The 17402-nt window shown below is 39.6% G+C and overlaps 1 protein-coding gene across 4 annotated transcripts in view; it reads left to right on the top strand.

Moving 5' to 3' along the window:
- Positions 1-17402, top strand: part of APP (amyloid beta precursor protein) — a 232963-nt gene that overhangs the window by 194706 nt on the left and 20855 nt on the right. For 2 of the 4 annotated variants that reach the window (XM_064523718.1, XM_064523702.1), the window contains 2 exons: positions 9260-9481; positions 15373-15426. In XM_064523718.1, coding sequence (XP_064379788.1) covers positions 9260-9481; positions 15373-15426 — 276 coding nt within the window. The remainder of the gene's footprint in view (positions 1-9259; positions 9482-15372; positions 15427-17402) is intronic. The other 2 variants (XM_064523722.1, XM_064523713.1) reach the window with 1 other exon arrangement.

Raw genomic sequence — 17402 nt, 5'->3', positions numbered from 1 at the left:
CATACGATTGACAGAGAATAATAAAGAATGCCTATTAATCTTACAGAAAAGGCAATGGGGATTTGGTGGGGGGTGTTTATGTGTTTTAATTTAGACTTTTCCACCTACTATGAAGGATTTAGTGGTATATTCACTTGGAGTTAAATATAGAGTTAAATTTAAACTTCAGGTTTTTAACACAGTGCTCTGTGTGGATTGGAATGATGACATACAGGGTTTGTTTCTGATTACAGTATAGAGTTACAATTCAGTATTTTTCCCCAAGCATTTTTTTAATACTTCTTTCCTTAGGCTGGTGCTAGGTTGCCATCTTCTTCCTGAAGAGGAACTTACTGTCCTGAAGAAGTTGCACTTTTTCAATAGGCGATGGACAGTACAGTATGCTTATAGCATCACCATCAGGGCGGTAGCTGAAGGGTTTTTTTAATGAGGGGTGTGTGTGTGTGTCTGTCTGTCTCTCTCTCTCTCTCTCTCTTTTTAACAACTCTTCCCATCGAAGCAGAAACTGAGGATTTTATTGCTCAGTCTTACCTAGAAGAATGTTCTGGAGATTTTTTGGCAATATTTCAGGCTAGTCCCCTTCCCCCAAGCATCTGGGGTATGAATAAATTCTTGCGCAATGAAAAAACTGTGAACATTTTGTCCCAGGCTTAGAATACGTCTCTTAAGTAATATAAACTTCAAGGTTTGAGGAAGCTGAGTATTTCGGGAAGAACAGTTTCAGTTATGTAGAGCAGGTCATTGTCTCAGAAGCACTGTAGTTATATTGGACACCCAGTAAAGGAGAGAAAGTATTTTATGATTGGAAAGGAGAAAGAAGAGATGTCAGTATTTAAATTGCAGTAAAGTAAAAAATCTTTTAGCTGCAGTTGACAACTAAATTACCTCTCTTTTGCTCGAGTGGTTTTACTGTTATGTAAATACTGTTTAATTTGAATCTTCTTTTCCACAATTGGCACTGTACTGGAGAAAAACAGAACCTAGTATCTCTTCTGTTAAAATCTGTAGTCGATCCCCAGCAGCTGTAAGTGATAACTGACTTAGGTGAATGGTTTTCTTTGCTCCAAGAATATATATATAAGTTTGCACTTGTAATAGTCTCTCACAGTGCCATGTTGGGGAGGGGGTTGCTGCTTCCCCTTCTATCTTACTAAACTTTGCTTTGGGGGCAAAGGGAATATGTCTAGAACTTAGAGATCCTAAAGTTGAAAAAGTTGCTCTCACTCTACAAATAACCACATTTCATTCAGAATTTTTACCCAAAGGGATGGCAATGCATGGAAGCAGGATTTTTCAGCCTTTTAATCCAGAGCTTTTGAGGCTGTGAATGGTGAATTGTATTTCTGATACAGTATTATTAATTTAACCAAGTAATGAGGAGGGGATGAGAGGGAGAGGAGGAGACAGTGGAGATGGGCAAAAAAACTCTTGAAACCTTGAACCTTGAAGAAAAGAAGAGAAGGGTCTTTCATTTTTGTTTAGTAACTTTCTTCAAAGATAACACAGGCTTCTGGTTTTAGACTTGTTTTATCCCACAAGCTTCCTTTAATACTCTCTGCTTTTAACTAACGGGAAAATACAATCATTAACTAGATGACTGGCTGTTAAGTATTAAATAAATTATATATGTGCACACATCTATTACCATATATTTATATTTAATTTTAGCTCATAACTAATGTATTTAGCTGTTAGATAGCTAAGAGTTTGTAGTAATTATAGTATTCTTTCATTTAAGGTGAAGAATATCATAGCAGCTTTCTTACAAAGTAGGCAAGATTCCAAGACCCTGAGCTGAGTTTATAGCAGGCTCTGTAAAAAATGGGAGATGAGTGATGCTGGTTCTTCCTTGATGATGTGTCTTGGAAATTCTCATGAACCTCTGCTCAAAGCTTTTTGAAATTTCATAGCCACATACAAAACTAAATTGGCATCGAAGTCCATCCTGAATGAAAAAAGCACCAAGGTCATGTGGAATTTAATCATTAGGTGGTAATAAAACAAGCATGTAACTGTGTATTACTGAAATGGGTCTTCCAAGCTTTCTCATGCTTTGAATACTGCTCACTACCAGGATAATTTTTACGTAGCCCACCTGCAAAAGGACAGTCACACCGTATGTAAGTTGAACTTGTTTGTTTTCCTATAATGTAAGTCAAATACTGTCTGCAAGGCAAATGCACCTGGAAGAGTATTAAATGCACCTGGAAGACTATTAAATGCACCTGCTTACAGGAGAAGAATGGTTTGGGTCATTCTTATGACTGGGTTTGGGAAGCACTGAAATCCACATATGCTGAAAACAGGCAAAAGTGATGATAAAGTTGTGCTATTTTTCTATTTTTATGTATTAGAAGGATGTTCACTTTTAATATGGTTCCAAGTATTACAGCTGCTCTGAAGTTCAGAGGTGCATTTCTTTCAAAGCTTTGTTTCAAAGCCTGTAGGGTATTAGCTAAGGCTAGATGGTGGTTGTTGTTATCTTATTTCTAGGAAAAATTAATTAAGTTTGCTATTTTATTATACCTTAAATGCTCATTTTCCTAAAACTTGAAAAAAACAAAAGTGTTGAAGTCTTATCGAACAAGATTTTCATTAGCGTAAAAAATCTCTGAAGTCTGCCAAGCTGCTGCTTACTCTTGCCCTAGTGGTGATGTCCCTTAAGGAAAGAAAAAAAGAACTATGAAATATTATTTTCCCATGGTTCTTGCTCTTTAAGTCTCGCCTCCACACTGAGAGAGACATACTGCACCATAAAAGCTTCCGAATTAGCAGACCTATGGTGTAATAGCACAGGCTAACAATGAGATGGGAAGAAGCTTAGCTCTGATGAGTTGATCGCATTTCTCTGCCACTACGAATCTGAATGTTGCAGGTTGGGCTCATTTCCAATATTACACAGTGATGATCTAGATGGCTCTTTTATCACCATCTTCAAAGCATGCAGGCAGCAAAGCCGATCTCGCACCTTCCTGGAGGCAGGTCACTTCCAATAAAGTTCTCATCAGAGTTGCTCTCCAAATTGTGTTTGAGTTAGGCTGTAAAAATGAATTAGTTCATCGCTGAATACAACATAATTGTATTTTGTACCTTGATAATGTTATAATGATGACACATAGTAGTATGTGACATTATAATCTTCTAATACTTAATGCAGCAAAACACCTTAGAAATTGATTTTATAAAGTGTACGTTTGAAATTGAGTAGAGCTTAACCCTTTTTGCTTAGATGCAGAATTCAATGAGATTAAATTTAAGATCACATTTACAATTTCCTCTGACTTGGGCAGGGGCCGGAGGAAATTCCCTGTGTATTTTCTGGCATATTTCTTTCTTTCGCCTCAGAGGAGAAAATATCATTTGGTGTAAAAAGTTATGCATGTGAAACCCACAGGATATACAAGTGACTTAACCTACCTTCCTGACTTTCTAGAATTTGCATTGATCACAGGTGTGGAAAGCACTTTGAACCAGAAAAAGTCACCTTCTTTAGAATCTTTACCTGCAATGCTAACACTTAGTATTCTGGATTTTTCTACACAAACCGTTACTTACAAAACATGTTAGTGGAAATAACTTATGCAGAAATACATGGTCTTTCTGAATGTGAAACACATGTATTTATTTGCACCAAGTTTGTGGAAGTAAAACTAGTATGACTATTGGTTAGAGATAATACTGTCATTTTATATATGATATAAATTTTATTTTATATATAAAATTTATGTATAGTGTATTTTATATTATATATTTTATATACTTATATATAAAATATGTATTTTATATATAAAATTTATACGATGTATATGAGCCCTAATATAGAGGCAGATATATCGGAAAATAATGTGTGAGGGGGGGTGGTTTGTTTGTTTGTTTTAAAGCTTACTTCATTCACCAAGGCAAAGCCATTAGGGAGGCCTTTTTTTAATATATTTACCAGTTTGGGGGGGTGGGGGGGTGACTCATACAGCTGCCAAGATGTAGCCATTCAAATTTACTGAAAACCTGACTGCGTTACATGAGCGCATCTCCTTTGCATGCGTGCTGCTATCGAAGATTATAAAACCACTGCATACTGATTTAGCCTGTAAGATAGGCATACATCTGAAAGCAGGGGGGTTACTGTGCCTAACGTTACTATTTGCCAGGTGTACTGTAAGAAACTATTGTGTAGATGTTCTTAGCAAAACTTAATTGTAACATAAAACATTTGTGTGATTTAAACTGCCTTCAAACTGGTATAAGCTAATCTGTGTGCACGTGCAAATGAAGCAATCACTATGACTCAGCCTCTCTGCAAGTTCTGCCTTCGAGAAGAATAAGGAGGTTGCTGACACTTTTTAATTTGTCATTTTGCTCAAAAGCAACCTCAACTTTGGGAAAAATGTGTTCAGTTCAGACTGAATGGTGACTGATAAGATAATCACTATGAGGCAATAAGACTGTCTGCATTTGTAACAGTTCATTTGAATTGGTTCCCAAACCTGTTTTGTTAAATCAGTGTATATTCTATCATGTAGATGTGGTTTTAGAAAGGAGGTTTGGTGATGAGATTAAACTATGTCATGTAATTTGATGGTGTCTTAACTACTACGTAGAAGAGTTATTTTGGGTGCATTTTGTTTCCTAATTGTGTATAAGACCTTTAAATTAAAGAAAAATGTGCCATTGATTTATAGAACTTCTAAAAATCATAACTCCTAATTTTAAAGCTGCTTTTTAAGTAATTTCAAGAATCCTGCACAGGATAGGGATAGCAGAGCTTTTCATCTGGTAGATAGGCTCCTTAGAAAGAAAACACAACAAACTCCTAAACTTAGATATTATAATTAGTTTTGGAAATTTTAAATAATGAACTATTACACTAAATAAAAATGATGATTTGAAAGATAGCTAATGGATTGCTGGCATTCCAGAACAGCAAGTAAAACTGTTCTGTTTTTAAACATCTACTATTATAGCTGTATCAGTTAAGTATTGGGGTAAGCATGCTAGACTCCCTGCCAATGTTGTATGCCAATATAAAGCAGATAGTTACAAAATAACATAGTTTTTGCCCTTCTAAGACTCCATCACTTTGAATAGGATTTGTCACAACGTGTTTGCCAGTATGTGGTCTACAGGCACTGTAGCTGAACTGCTCTTAGCAGTCAAGGGTCCACCAGAAGCTTTTGTAGCAGATTTGCATTCTCTTCCTCTGCTCCTCCTTTGCTTTCTGCTCCATATGTCTCTTTGCCACAGAGATAGTAGTCTGAAAGGAGTTGGTACTGGTATTACCCTTCTGTCTACTTTCCTGAACCTGCTTTTCTTCAATATTTCTATGTTTTGTTCAGTAGTGATAAACTGTGGGGAAATGCCCACAGTAAGACAAAAGATGAATGAAAATTCCTTGGAGATGATGATGATAAATCTGAAAAACGTTTTAGTAAAATCGTAGAAGTGAGCTTCTCGTCCTGAGAAAGAAAGGGTTTGGGTACCTGAAGGAGGACTTGTTGTAAGCCTGATGACCTGTTTGTAAAGTAGTTGTGCACCCGCACGCCAAATCCAGAGCTGCTGGGAGATCTGTGGTACAAACTGAATGTGGGTTATTCCCAAGGTCATGGTTACTTTTGAACACACACTGTCAAAATGAGAAGAAGTTTAAAGATACTCCTTATTCTTCTTGATGGCAGCACTTGCAGCATGTTACAAGGATATAATGAGCCAAGCAATAACAACAGAGAGGCAAGTCTATTATGGGAAAATTGTCATAGGGTTTTTGGCCTGTTAGTTTGGTATGAGATGAAATTTTGAAGAGCAGCCTAGAATCTATCTATTTTCAGCCGCTTATAATGAAGACATTTGCCAGACAAAGAAAATCCCTGAAATAGTTTTAAATGCACATGCTGGCCTCCAGCTGTACTCCCTGCTTATTTAGAGAATTGTCTTTTGCAGGGTGGGGGGATTGAATTGGCAACTGTGATAAATCGAGGGAATACTCAATTGATGAGTAACAGAGAGGTTGTATGGCTTTCCATTAGTGTAAATAATGATTCAAGTAGCTAACAATACTCTGAACGAAATCAACACTGAAAATTTGACCTTGGAATTTGCCAGCTAGTATCAATAACCAAAAATCGTAGAGCAAACTTTTTTAGCAGTTCTCAGGTTGGAGCAATTGTTTGCAGATCATTTGCTCGGTGCAGACAGAGATGCCTTGAACTGATGGGCTTGAGCACAATTTCTCAGCCAGGAGCTTGTAATGTCTCACTGCAGTTCAGTTTCTGATTCATTGCGTCAGATGGGCTGATTCACTTTGGCCATTGTTTCCCCTCTTGTAAAATGGATGTGATCATAATCTGCTCATTGTAATACGTGCCTGCCTCGCTTGAGCTATTGTGCGGGTCAGTTAATGTCTGTGTTGTGCACAGCAGCTGAGCAGGGAAACAAAGGGACCTGCAAGTCCTGGTGGCGGCATCCTCCGTTTGGTGGTATCGAGCATCTCTATGTACGCGTCCTCCCCAGCATCTAATAATTTTGATATAACCACGGTACCATGATGTTAGTCTTGTGCCCTTCTCTGTCAGCCTGGTGGGCTCAGCCGTGCCTGCCTCATGCTGCCTTCGCCTTCCTCCCCACGGCGCTCGCCTTCCTCCCCAGCGCCATGCCGGCCCCGGGCTCTCCTCACCCTCAAAAGGATGGGCCCGTTCTTCCTCTGTCCCTAGGCAGCAGCGCTTGGCCCTTTCCAAGGGGCCGGAGCCATCCCGCAGGTAACACCGTGCGCGAACAGGGCGAGGGTGGGCAGGGAATCCCTGGTGGTTGTGGGGAGTTGGTTGGCATGAGGGCACAGCATCCTCAGCGCGGCTCTGTGCCGCAGCCACAGTGGTCTGCCCCAGGCCACCACACAGTCTTCAGGGACTGGGGGGATGGCAGGAAAGAGGGGAATTGCACTCCAAAACTCTTTTGGTTCCTGCGTTGGAAAGACTTTCAGGTATCAGGATGCTTAGTGGTTCTGTGATAATCACTTTCCTGTGATTTATGTTGACTTCTTATCATAACGTATTCAGATTTTTATCATAGCATATTTGGATGTTGTCATCTGTGACTACCTGCTAGGCAGCTGGCACTTCAGAAACCAGCCTTCTTACTCAGGCCACTAATATTCTGCTCCTTTTTGTGAAGTCTTGTCTTCTGTACCTAATGAGAATTAACATCTGTAATGCGATACAATGTCTGCTCAGAATATTGAGTTGCTTTGGCTGTCTCTCCTCTGCTATAAGGAGACACTTTAATTTGATAAAGGATTAATGCAAGTTCACTGGGGAGAAAAAAATTGAGCTTGCCTCCTGTGGTAAAGATTTATTATGTATCTTATAAAATAATACTGTTTTCAATAAAACAAATACAAAGGGAAAAACAATTCAGTATTACACAGGCTTTCTATGCTCTCCTGGTAAGTCATTTTAATGAACAAATTAAATGACAGAATTGACTTTTCTATACATATTAACAGTGAAATTGGCTTGCTGTCTACTAATGCAAGTACTATTTAAACAGGAAAGGCTGGTTTTAGACATCATTTGACAAGATTTGCGACCTCCATGTCATATTGGCCTCAGGGCTGGGGTAGTAACTTTTTGTTTTGTTTTGATGTACTGGCTTCAGTGTAGTGATAGGGCAGCACAGAGCCACGTTAACTTACCTAAGAGATGGTCTTTAAGAGACCTGCTGCAGAGCAGAGCCGTAATTCATCCTCGTTGATGAAGGCATTGAAGCAGAGCCAGCTCCAGTGCTTCTCAGCTGGGGTGGATCCTCTCTGAGGGCCGCTGCGCAGGTGTGGGGTACTTCCAGGGTGCTGTGCTATGGTGTCGGGCTGGATGTTAGCGTGTGTGCTGCCGTGGTAAGCTCAGGAGGGAAATGAGACTCAAAGATGTTACTCAGGGTTAGAATATTTTGGTGGGACTGGACCTCGCTATCCTTGAGGTAAGAGCTACCCTTCACAAGAACTAGGAAGCCTCAAAGCTGGTAGGTTTGGAAGCGTAGGTTCAGGAAAATAAGTGAGTGGCACAGAGTTGCACAAAGGGTCTAGCAGCAGCATGGGGTTTCCTGACCCTGAATTGCTGCAGGTTTTGGATGGAGGTACAATGCAGTGACAGTCAGTAGGTCATTAATGAGGTGAAAAAAGAAGCCAGTTTTCTGGCCGAAGAAGAATGAAAAGTGAAAGCTTTTGTATCATCAGCTGGTGTGTGCTTGCACACACACATGTATGTGTGCAAGCAGTTGCACTCAGTAGCATAATCTTTACAGTCTTGAGTCTAAAGTGTTTAGCACTGTCAAGCCTGAGTACTAAGTACCTAAGCACTTTATTAGCAATTCTTTGCCAGCTTCTTCGTTGCAATTGCTTGCTTACTTGAAGGTACCCTGGTGTGCCAGGTTCCCTCAAAGTTACAGGCAGATAATGCATTGCCTCTACCAAGAAAAAATATTAGCAAAGAGGGAGATCAAGAGTGGAGGAACTTTTGTCATGGGGAGTTGCAGTAATAAAGCACACAATCTCCTAGCTTATTTTTAATGCTGAATTGGACAGTATGTCCCATATACCTGACAAAGTTGAAAAATGCTTTTATTACTCTTGCCTTGTTCTAGTCCAAAAAAAAAAAAAAAAGACTACGTAATATTGCACAGCTTTAGGTCCTAGTTGCTTGTAAAATGTTTTGCAGATAATTTAATGTAATATTTTGTCTAGCTGTTTTATTCAGCCTGTTGTATAAACCTGAATTGAGGTTAATACTACATACTTATATCACAGATGCTTACCACTTAAGATTGTTGGAAAAGAACTACTTCACTATTTTGGCTAAGGTATATATGTTAAGAGAGCAAATGTTTCTTCAAATTCAGTTTGTTATAGTAAGCCCAATTTCATACAGTAAGTGCCATGGTTAACTTGCAGTGTTAACTTACAGCAATATTTTGGGAATTATTTGTGCTTCCTTTAAAAGTGGTTGTGAAAAATCCGGGGACTCATAAAGCAAAGACCTGTAATCTGTGGTGATATGTGGGTAGAAAACAGTATCGAAAATTTCTGGTTGATATTTCAAAAAAAATGCTTTACTGCTTTAGCAACAGTGCTCATAACAGAACTTTGACTATCCCAAATCTCTACATTTTTCTTTTTCTTAAAAAATAGAATGTCTGAATGGTAAATTTCTTGCCACTGGAAAGGGGTCCTCAAAACCACAAGCTCTTTTAGCTAGTTTCTGTGTTCGTTTCCTTGCAGATGAATTGCTTCAAAAAGAGCAAAACTACTCTGATGATGTTTTGGCCAATATGATCAGTGAACCCAGAATCAGCTATGGAAATGATGCTCTCATGCCTTCATTAACTGAAACTAAGACCACAGTTGAACTTCTTCCAGTGGATGGAGAGTTCAGCCTAGATGACCTTCAGCCGTGGCATCCCTTTGGTGTTGATTCTGTTCCAGCCAATACTGAAAATGAAGGTATGTACAATTGGGGTGGAAACCCCAGATTATTTTGAATTGACTTTTGTGGTTCGTTTTTCACTTAGTTCCCTGAAAATTGGCATCTTTCTGATATAGGCAGGATAGAGGTCTCAAATGTAAGTTTAGAACTGGTCTGCTGCATCTGCTGTGTTTCTTTAATTAAACAGAGTCTGGACTAAAATTTTGAATTTAGATACATAATAAATTTCAGTATTGAACTTACATCTCTTTAGAAACAAAGCGAAATAAATTCCAACAAATTGTGGGTGAGAGTCCTGTAAAATACATGGCGATGAGTTAAGGGAGATAGGTTGGCAGATTTGTGCAAAAATAGAATGAGTGTTTAATTAAGAAAGAGCTCTTTAATTGCTGGCATGAAAAAGATTACAGAGCCCGTACAATCTCAGCATATGAGTTGTGTTTATTTTTGTTGCTGGCTGGAATGTACTGCAGATAGTTCTTCTTGCATATCTGCACTGCAACTGGGTAGTGAAAACTTTTTTCCTAAGGAGTACTTTATATTGCTTATGGAATAATTAATTGAAGAGACTGCATGTTGTTTTAATAATTTATATAAAATCTGTAATTGGTAGTTCACTTAGGTGCCTGAGCCAATTAATCAGAAACTTAAGGGACTTTGGTCATATCATCAATTTCCTTCCCTTGTGTTTGCCTTCCTATATCAGTTCAACTCCACTGTCATTACTGATAAGGTAATCACAAAAATGAAGGTCTATTACAAGAAAAGAGTGGTGGTTTCACAAAGACTGGAGCTATCGAAGTTTTGTTTCATGCAAATTTCTGTTTTGCAAATCAAGTGCCTTGTGGAACAGAAGAACACAGATGTTAACATCTTCCAGAAATCTTTTGAAACTGCTGGCTTAAGCTATACCTGCTCTCAGAATGAATTTTGAGCACACTGAGCCATTCTCCGTGACTTAGTACTCCCTTTTAGTCTCACTCTGACAACGTAATTGAGTGATTATGGGAGCTGGGTGCTTGGGAGACAAAACATGGGACATGGACGTAGACATGGCCATGAACTTGTCAGACCCAGTGTTGGTACTGGGTGAAGTCAGTGGAGTCAAGACCAGTTCTGTGATTGAGCTGAGCCATCCCCAGAGGTCAGAGAAGCCTGGGATCAGGCTAACAACATGGCTAGGGACCTGAGCAAGGGTCAACAAATCCATGACATGAATGTATACCAGATCTGAGGGGAAGATGAGAAACTAAGGAGGCGTGGGGCCAAAATGCGACAGCCAGGGAGTCAGGGACTGCAGGTAGGGCCCAACAGAAAGAGCAAAGGGAGCTGGAGCAAACTCGGAAAGACTGGCCAGCAGCATGAACCAGAAGAAGGTAGATAGTGACACGGACCGAGATGTGTTTGGAGCCCAGCCACAGCCAAAGCGATGCACTGAGCAGCCAAGAGCAGCTGGCTGGCTTGCATCGGGTACTGGCGAGCAGTATAAGCCACTGATCAGGCTGGCAGGCTGAATTTCCATTTCCTGGGGAATCAGCTGTGGCTAGCTATTAAGTGTCAAGGCACTCTGCCAGGAGCAGGCCACAGTCCGTTTGGTGGTGTCTCTCCTGCAGGAATGTCTCTCTGCAGCATTTCCCATAGGTGGGGCCTACAAGGGATCTATTTCTTTACTTGCTGCCTGCTTTCATGAAACTCGTGGTGGGGGACTTTGAAGTCTGTCCTTTCAGCTTTCAAAATTTACTGATTTTAGTCACCAAGTTCAGAAGTTATTAGGTAGACAGGTGCACCCAGACATACACACAGTTTAATCACATGAGCCTGTTTTCACTTTGAGAAACTAGACTACACCCAGAATTTGATGATGAAAGGCACATACTTTGACACTGAACTCCCATAGGCAAGTATGGGAGAGTGGTTGTCCTTTTGGAAAGTATGATAGAAAATAAGAAACAAAAACTCTTCTGCCTTGAATGGCATACTGTTTAATTATGAATCCTTGTTTATTTTTATGTGCTACATTATTTGTTGCAGCCCTTCTTAATGCTTACTGTGTGGACATTTTATAGCTGGTCATGGAGCCTTAGAGGTTTTTTTTTAATATATATGTATCAGGATTATTTTTGCCATGAAGTTACTTCAGGCAAATAGGTCCATCAGGCTAGTCGCTATTAATGTTCAAGTCTTGTGCAGTTACAATATAAATTATTTGATGTCACAGACCTCTTCAAGTCTTTCTTTTTTCTACACTACTTCTCTGTCATCTGTCTAAACTGCACTCACAAATAACATTTATAAGTGTTGTTAATATGGTCATATCTACAATACCTTCTTTCTCTCTTTAGATATCTTCTCTATTGTTACCTTTGCCCATAGTATCAAAGGGAAATTTCACAGCCTCATCTTTTTCCTTCTGTGTGTGTCCCAGCTCTTTACTTCAGAAACCCAGGACAAACTATGCCTCTCTGTCTTCTGTTCCCGTGCCCGTTTTCTTCCATGGACATGGTCTAATCCCAGACTTCATTTAAATTGCTTCCAAAAACTGATGTGTCTCTTGTTATAACATATTTTAAAAAGGAGGAAGAAGAAAATAATAAATTGACACACTTTTCTCTTTCTTTCTCTCCCTTCCTCTCCTTTCACTCTTGGGGTCTCTTTGCATAGTCTGTTTTTCACACAGTAAGTTCCCCTTATGTGAGCAGGGTTATTTTATCCTATGCAGTACCGAGCAAGTCATGTTTCATGGTGTTTCTTAACAAATAATAGTTAATCAAAAAAGTGTAAGTTCAAAAATCATGCTATTTAGTGACTAATTGTTGTGACATTAATGATCGTCAGTGTCTGTCTCTGCTGTGAGAAGCTGAGCATGCCAGTAAAGTTCAAAGAACTGAGGATCTCGGCTCCCATTTATGTGGGTGAGAGTAGAGGGTGCTCAGCACCATCAAGAAAATCAAAGCAGGTTCAAAATGAAGGGTCTGGTATCTGGGGAGTCTGCTGAGCAGTTGAAGCCCCAACAGTGAAGCCCTGACACTGTGTAAGGTCACTGGGAATTCTGCCAATGACTCACCTGGATTTAGTGATTTACCCTATATATTCTACCCTGCAGATAGAGTTAGGCTTAGCGACAAAGTATTTGTCTTTTTCTAAAATAAGAATTTTATGAGTGTACGGTGTTGGCATTATGATGTGGCCAGCTACTCCCTTCAACACTGTCTTTGGTCAGGTGAACATCATGTAGTTATTCTTGCCTGTCCATTTGTACCCCTTTTTGAGCTTTTGGGTTCCACTTTTTTATTTTTTGAAAAGAAAAGCATTCATACACATCCACATTGCTCTCTTTTTCATCCTGAGATGTATTAGCATAAGATACGAGGTGGAACGTGTACCCTGCATGAAGCCTGCATAGTCGTGTCATGAAAAAAGCAGATATATACGAATTTTAATTTCATGAGGCTATGTGAAAAATAGATTTGCAATCTTAATTCTGTGTACGCATTCATTTGTGCCTACTTGTGTGCACAAGGAGGTGTGTTCAAGAGAAGCACGATGATTCTGAAGCATCAAAATGAATGCAGTTTTTGAAAAAGATTGTATCAATAATATACTGTAAATCTTTTTGGAGTTTTGCTTATTCATAAATGCTGTAACAGATTTAAACTTCTCCCTTCTATATCACTGCTGTGAGGCAGTGTGGTCCAGTGAGCAAGGCAGTGAGGAAGGCCCCTGAGAAGATTTTCAGAGTTAACCGTTATTTGTGCGTACATCAGTACAGGGGCCAGAGCAGGCAGATTTTAAAATGAAACTGAAGTTCAGAAAGTGGCTGCTTGGCAGTCTCTAGAAATCAGACCTCCTTTACATCATGCCGTCTGTGGCATGCTACACTGAGATACCCAGAACCACTGGTTTGAAAACCCCTTGGCTCTGAGCTTTTGTTCCCCGTTTTATCTTGCAAGTGGTGTGTGACCTTTAGCAGGTCGCGTCACTTTTGTTTCTTTCTCCCAGTTATGAAATGTGCCATTGATGTTTGCCTTCCTCATGTGAAGTACTTTTAAAAGTGTACATGACAGGAATAACTATTCATTATTAATGCTTTCACCTAACTCCCCCAAAGAGTGCATTAGCCCTAGGTCGGGGCCATGCTGCGTGGCAGAAACTTCCCTCAGCCTTTTCTCCCTTCAGCTACCCCCATTTTTCTTGCTACATAAAACGTGCTCTCTCAGTTCTTCGTAGCTCTTGGTGTAATCTTCTGCATGCCTCCCTGACTGTGACAGGGTTACAAAATGTTAAACCACAAGGATATAAAACCCTTCAGCACTAGGTAGTGGTAGGGGGGTGACAGCAGAGGGTTCTGCAGAGGCAGAACAGAAGGATGGGGTGGGGGTTTTTTGGTGCTTGTTTATTTGTTCTCTTCAGTCCTTTTCGCTGAAAATTACTGCTGACCTACCTAAGGGTTGGCACTGATAATTTTGGGAAACCTAGTGGAAGACTTAAATAAGAAAATACTCAAAACTGTAGCTTTTAGTTAAGGATGGAAATTGGTTTTGTATAGCACTGCATAAGGAAAGCAATTACATGGTTGGCTAGCGCTGCTCTGAACTGCTGTGAAGGGAAGTGGTTTGATGGCTTGTCTCCACAGCACCAGGCCAGCAAGCTCTGTGAAAATTTCGTACCCCTGGAAACACAAGCAAGCCGGACGCATGGATGTGCCTTTAATCTGCAGCCACTCTAAAGCTGGCTTGGTGCTTTTTTCCTGCGGCAGGAGCTATTGCAGTCAGCTCCTGGCTACAAAGGGTTGGGTGCAACATAGAATCTCACTTATAAGCACGGCAGGTTGTTTGCCAGACCTATGGGAAAACTAAGAAAGTGACACAGACTTCCTGAGAAGAAGGTGAGGCCTCTTGCATCAGTCAGCAGTAATCATCGGGTTAGCATGATTTTCTGATACAGAATGCAGTGATCAGTTTTCTGTGTGAAAATTGTGATTTTTGTCAATTTTCTACGTGACTGTGGCTCACCTACTGCTGATTAGATGGTTCATATTTGAATCTAGAAATTCAAATGAGTGAGAGTACCTTATCTAAAAATTCCGTAATTCCAAGCTACGACATAATGATTTTATTTACCAAAATTAATTTCCTTCTGACACTGACACTTCTAGTAAAGAGTAAATAAAAAAGGCAAAAGCATTGCAGCAAAAGAGAGAAACATCCAGGAAAAAGGAGAAAGACTCTGAATGTTTTAAGCTGGTAAGGACTTTGTTTGGTAATACAAGGGTTTTAAAACTACATACGACGTCCAATTGGACTGGAAAGTTTAATCTCTCCTTTCTTTAATTTCTCCCCTTTCAAAAATTGGAAGATGAATTTACTGTCTACAAATCAGAGCATACTGGAATGCAATGTTGATCATATTTTTTAAATGTGCTGTACTTTTTTCTAGTCTTATAGCTAGTGTTTTAAAAAATCTCTATTGCAAAGAAAAGGAGGTCAAGCTTCAGTGGGTTCATAAGTCAACATTCATCAAGATTTGCTGCAAGAACTCATCGTGTCAGTTCTTGCTGCCAATTCTAATCAGAAGAGCGGAAGAGGTTTGCGTGTAGTGAGTGTAGGTTCAGTCTGTAGACAGAAATTCTTTGATCTCGATAGTTTCTCATTTTAAGCAGGAACCAGCATATGATACAAAATTGATGCATCAGCTGTGAAACTTTCCTTTTGAAGTTTTGCCCATCCCTTCCTTTCATTTTCAGGATTAACTGAAGGCACATTTCTTCTAGCTGTTGCTTTTTGTAACTTTGTTTATGCAGTATGTCTCTCCTGCACTGTCCCAACAGAAGAGCAGTTGACTTTATCATTTTGGGGGGTTTTGTTTATTTTCTGTTTGCTTTTTTTTTTTCTTTGCTGCACATGCCCAGTTGAGCCAGTTGATGCCCGCCCAGCTGCAGACAGAGGACTCACCACACGACCAGGTATATAACTTGCATGGCTTTTGTCTAACCTGTGTTTTCCCAGCATGCCTGTGATCTGCTTGAGCTGAAATGATCACCTTTTCTTTGGTATAACCCTCTGTTAAAATGTAATGCTATGTCATGAACCAGTAGCTGATATTTCAGGGAAGAGTTCCCCCACAAAACCCCATCAGCCCTGTGTGCACTGTCTGTATCAAGGGCATTCAGTACACGTACTTGCAAAAGAGAGTGGGACCTAGAGACCCAGAACTTATATCAACTTGTCATCCCGTGTAGCAAAAATGTTCTTCCTCTGGTTTCAGCGGACATACAGACACCTCCAGACAGTTATTCACTCCATCCTAACATAGTGGTGATTATTTGCCCTGTGCAGGTACCTGTGTCTCCCCATTGATTGCAGAGGAACAGTAGATGACTGGCTTGGGTTAGGCTGCAATCATTTAGAAAAAGTGAGGTGAATCTGATCGTTGGAGGTATTCAGGGACAGGATCTTTCTTTTAATATGCCATTTGGCCCAATTTTCCAAAGCAAAAAGTTGCTTTTCACATTAATTTTTTGCTTTTCAGACTGCTTTTCCTTCATCTCTGTTTAGGAATATCTAGAACTGTCTGGTTGCATTGACAGCAACAACCTTTTCTTTAAGAAGTGATTATTCTCCAATACATAATGAGATTAGATCAGTTTAGTTTGGAGTCAGAATTACTTCAGTGTCACACCACCTTTTTTTAATTATTTTTTCAAGCCAGATAAAACGTGATCAATCTTTCCTCTTTTTCCTCTCATCTTGTCTTCCAAACTTCTGTCAGAAAACATGATGGGCCGCATCCTCCTACTGTGTTTAAGTCTTTCACATAACTCACCAGTATTAACTGAAGTACAGAAAATACTACAATTGGAAGTAAAATATGTTATACCAATTGGGATATAGGTCAAGACTGGCCAGGTAGTGTGTTTCTAGCATTGTTTTAGGAATCTGAAATCTTTATGTGAGTTTAGAGTCTTGATTCGTTCCGTGAAGGTTGCCTGGAAGCTTGTGCAGATCTAGCCTTACAGTTTAGTGCCAAAAATAGTAGGCTCAGAGAGCATTCTTGTAATACTGGAGTATTTCTATCTTCTGGGTTAGATTTCTTCCCTAAGAACAGTAGAAATCTCAGGACAAACGAAACACATATGTTAAACATGAATGGGAAACATATTTAATCATAATTTTGTAATGTCAGTTCAGTCTGATAATTTTCTCATCATATGTCAATTTGTGATCATTAGTCTTTTTAATTCAGTCTTCATGAAAAAGCTCCTATTAAAAGGCCTGTATTTAGTACTAAAGATTCCTTCTCCCTTCTTCCTCCTCCCAAGTGAGGGAAATGACTAGTGTTAACTTATCTAGAAGAAAAATTTTCTTGTATTACTGTGCTCTATACTCAGAATAAAAGGATGGATTTTAGTTCGTTGTATCAGAGCTCTGCATTGGTCAGGGACAATACAGAGTACCAAAAGTATGGCTAGCATAGGTCATGAGTGATCTTTGTCAATATATACGATAGACTGTGAGGGAAAGGTAAAAATGTTATAATGTCTGACCTTTGGAGATTGAAATTTCCAATAGATAAAGGTAAATTTACGTTATAAAAACAACATGAAATATTTCCTCAATTTTCTGCTCCAGTGCAGAAGTAGTACCATCCATTGGCCTTGGCAGCATTTGTGGCTTTTTGGCACAGAATTTAAATGACGCAAAGGCTCTTTTTCTGCTTTTGACACATGGGTCAAATCTCTCCAGACTGACGAGGATGCAAACTGCATTCTTCAGTGAAGAAGGGTAGTTGCTTCGCTGGACAGATTAAAAGCTATCACTGTTGTGCCCACATTCCTAATTTGACAACACAGAAAGTCTTACACATGTATGTAAAATAGGGATTGTGCCACCTTAAAATAGCACTACATGTATTGTCACAGTAAGCAAAACATACTCTTTT

The sequence above is a fragment of the Dromaius novaehollandiae genome, chromosome 1 (genome assembly GCF_036370855.1).
Source record: "Dromaius novaehollandiae isolate bDroNov1 chromosome 1, bDroNov1.hap1, whole genome shotgun sequence".
Taxonomy (NCBI): domain Eukaryota; kingdom Metazoa; phylum Chordata; class Aves; order Casuariiformes; family Dromaiidae; genus Dromaius; species Dromaius novaehollandiae.
The sequence above is the reverse complement of the archived record's forward strand: the minus strand, read 5'-3'. Positions and strand labels throughout refer to the sequence as shown.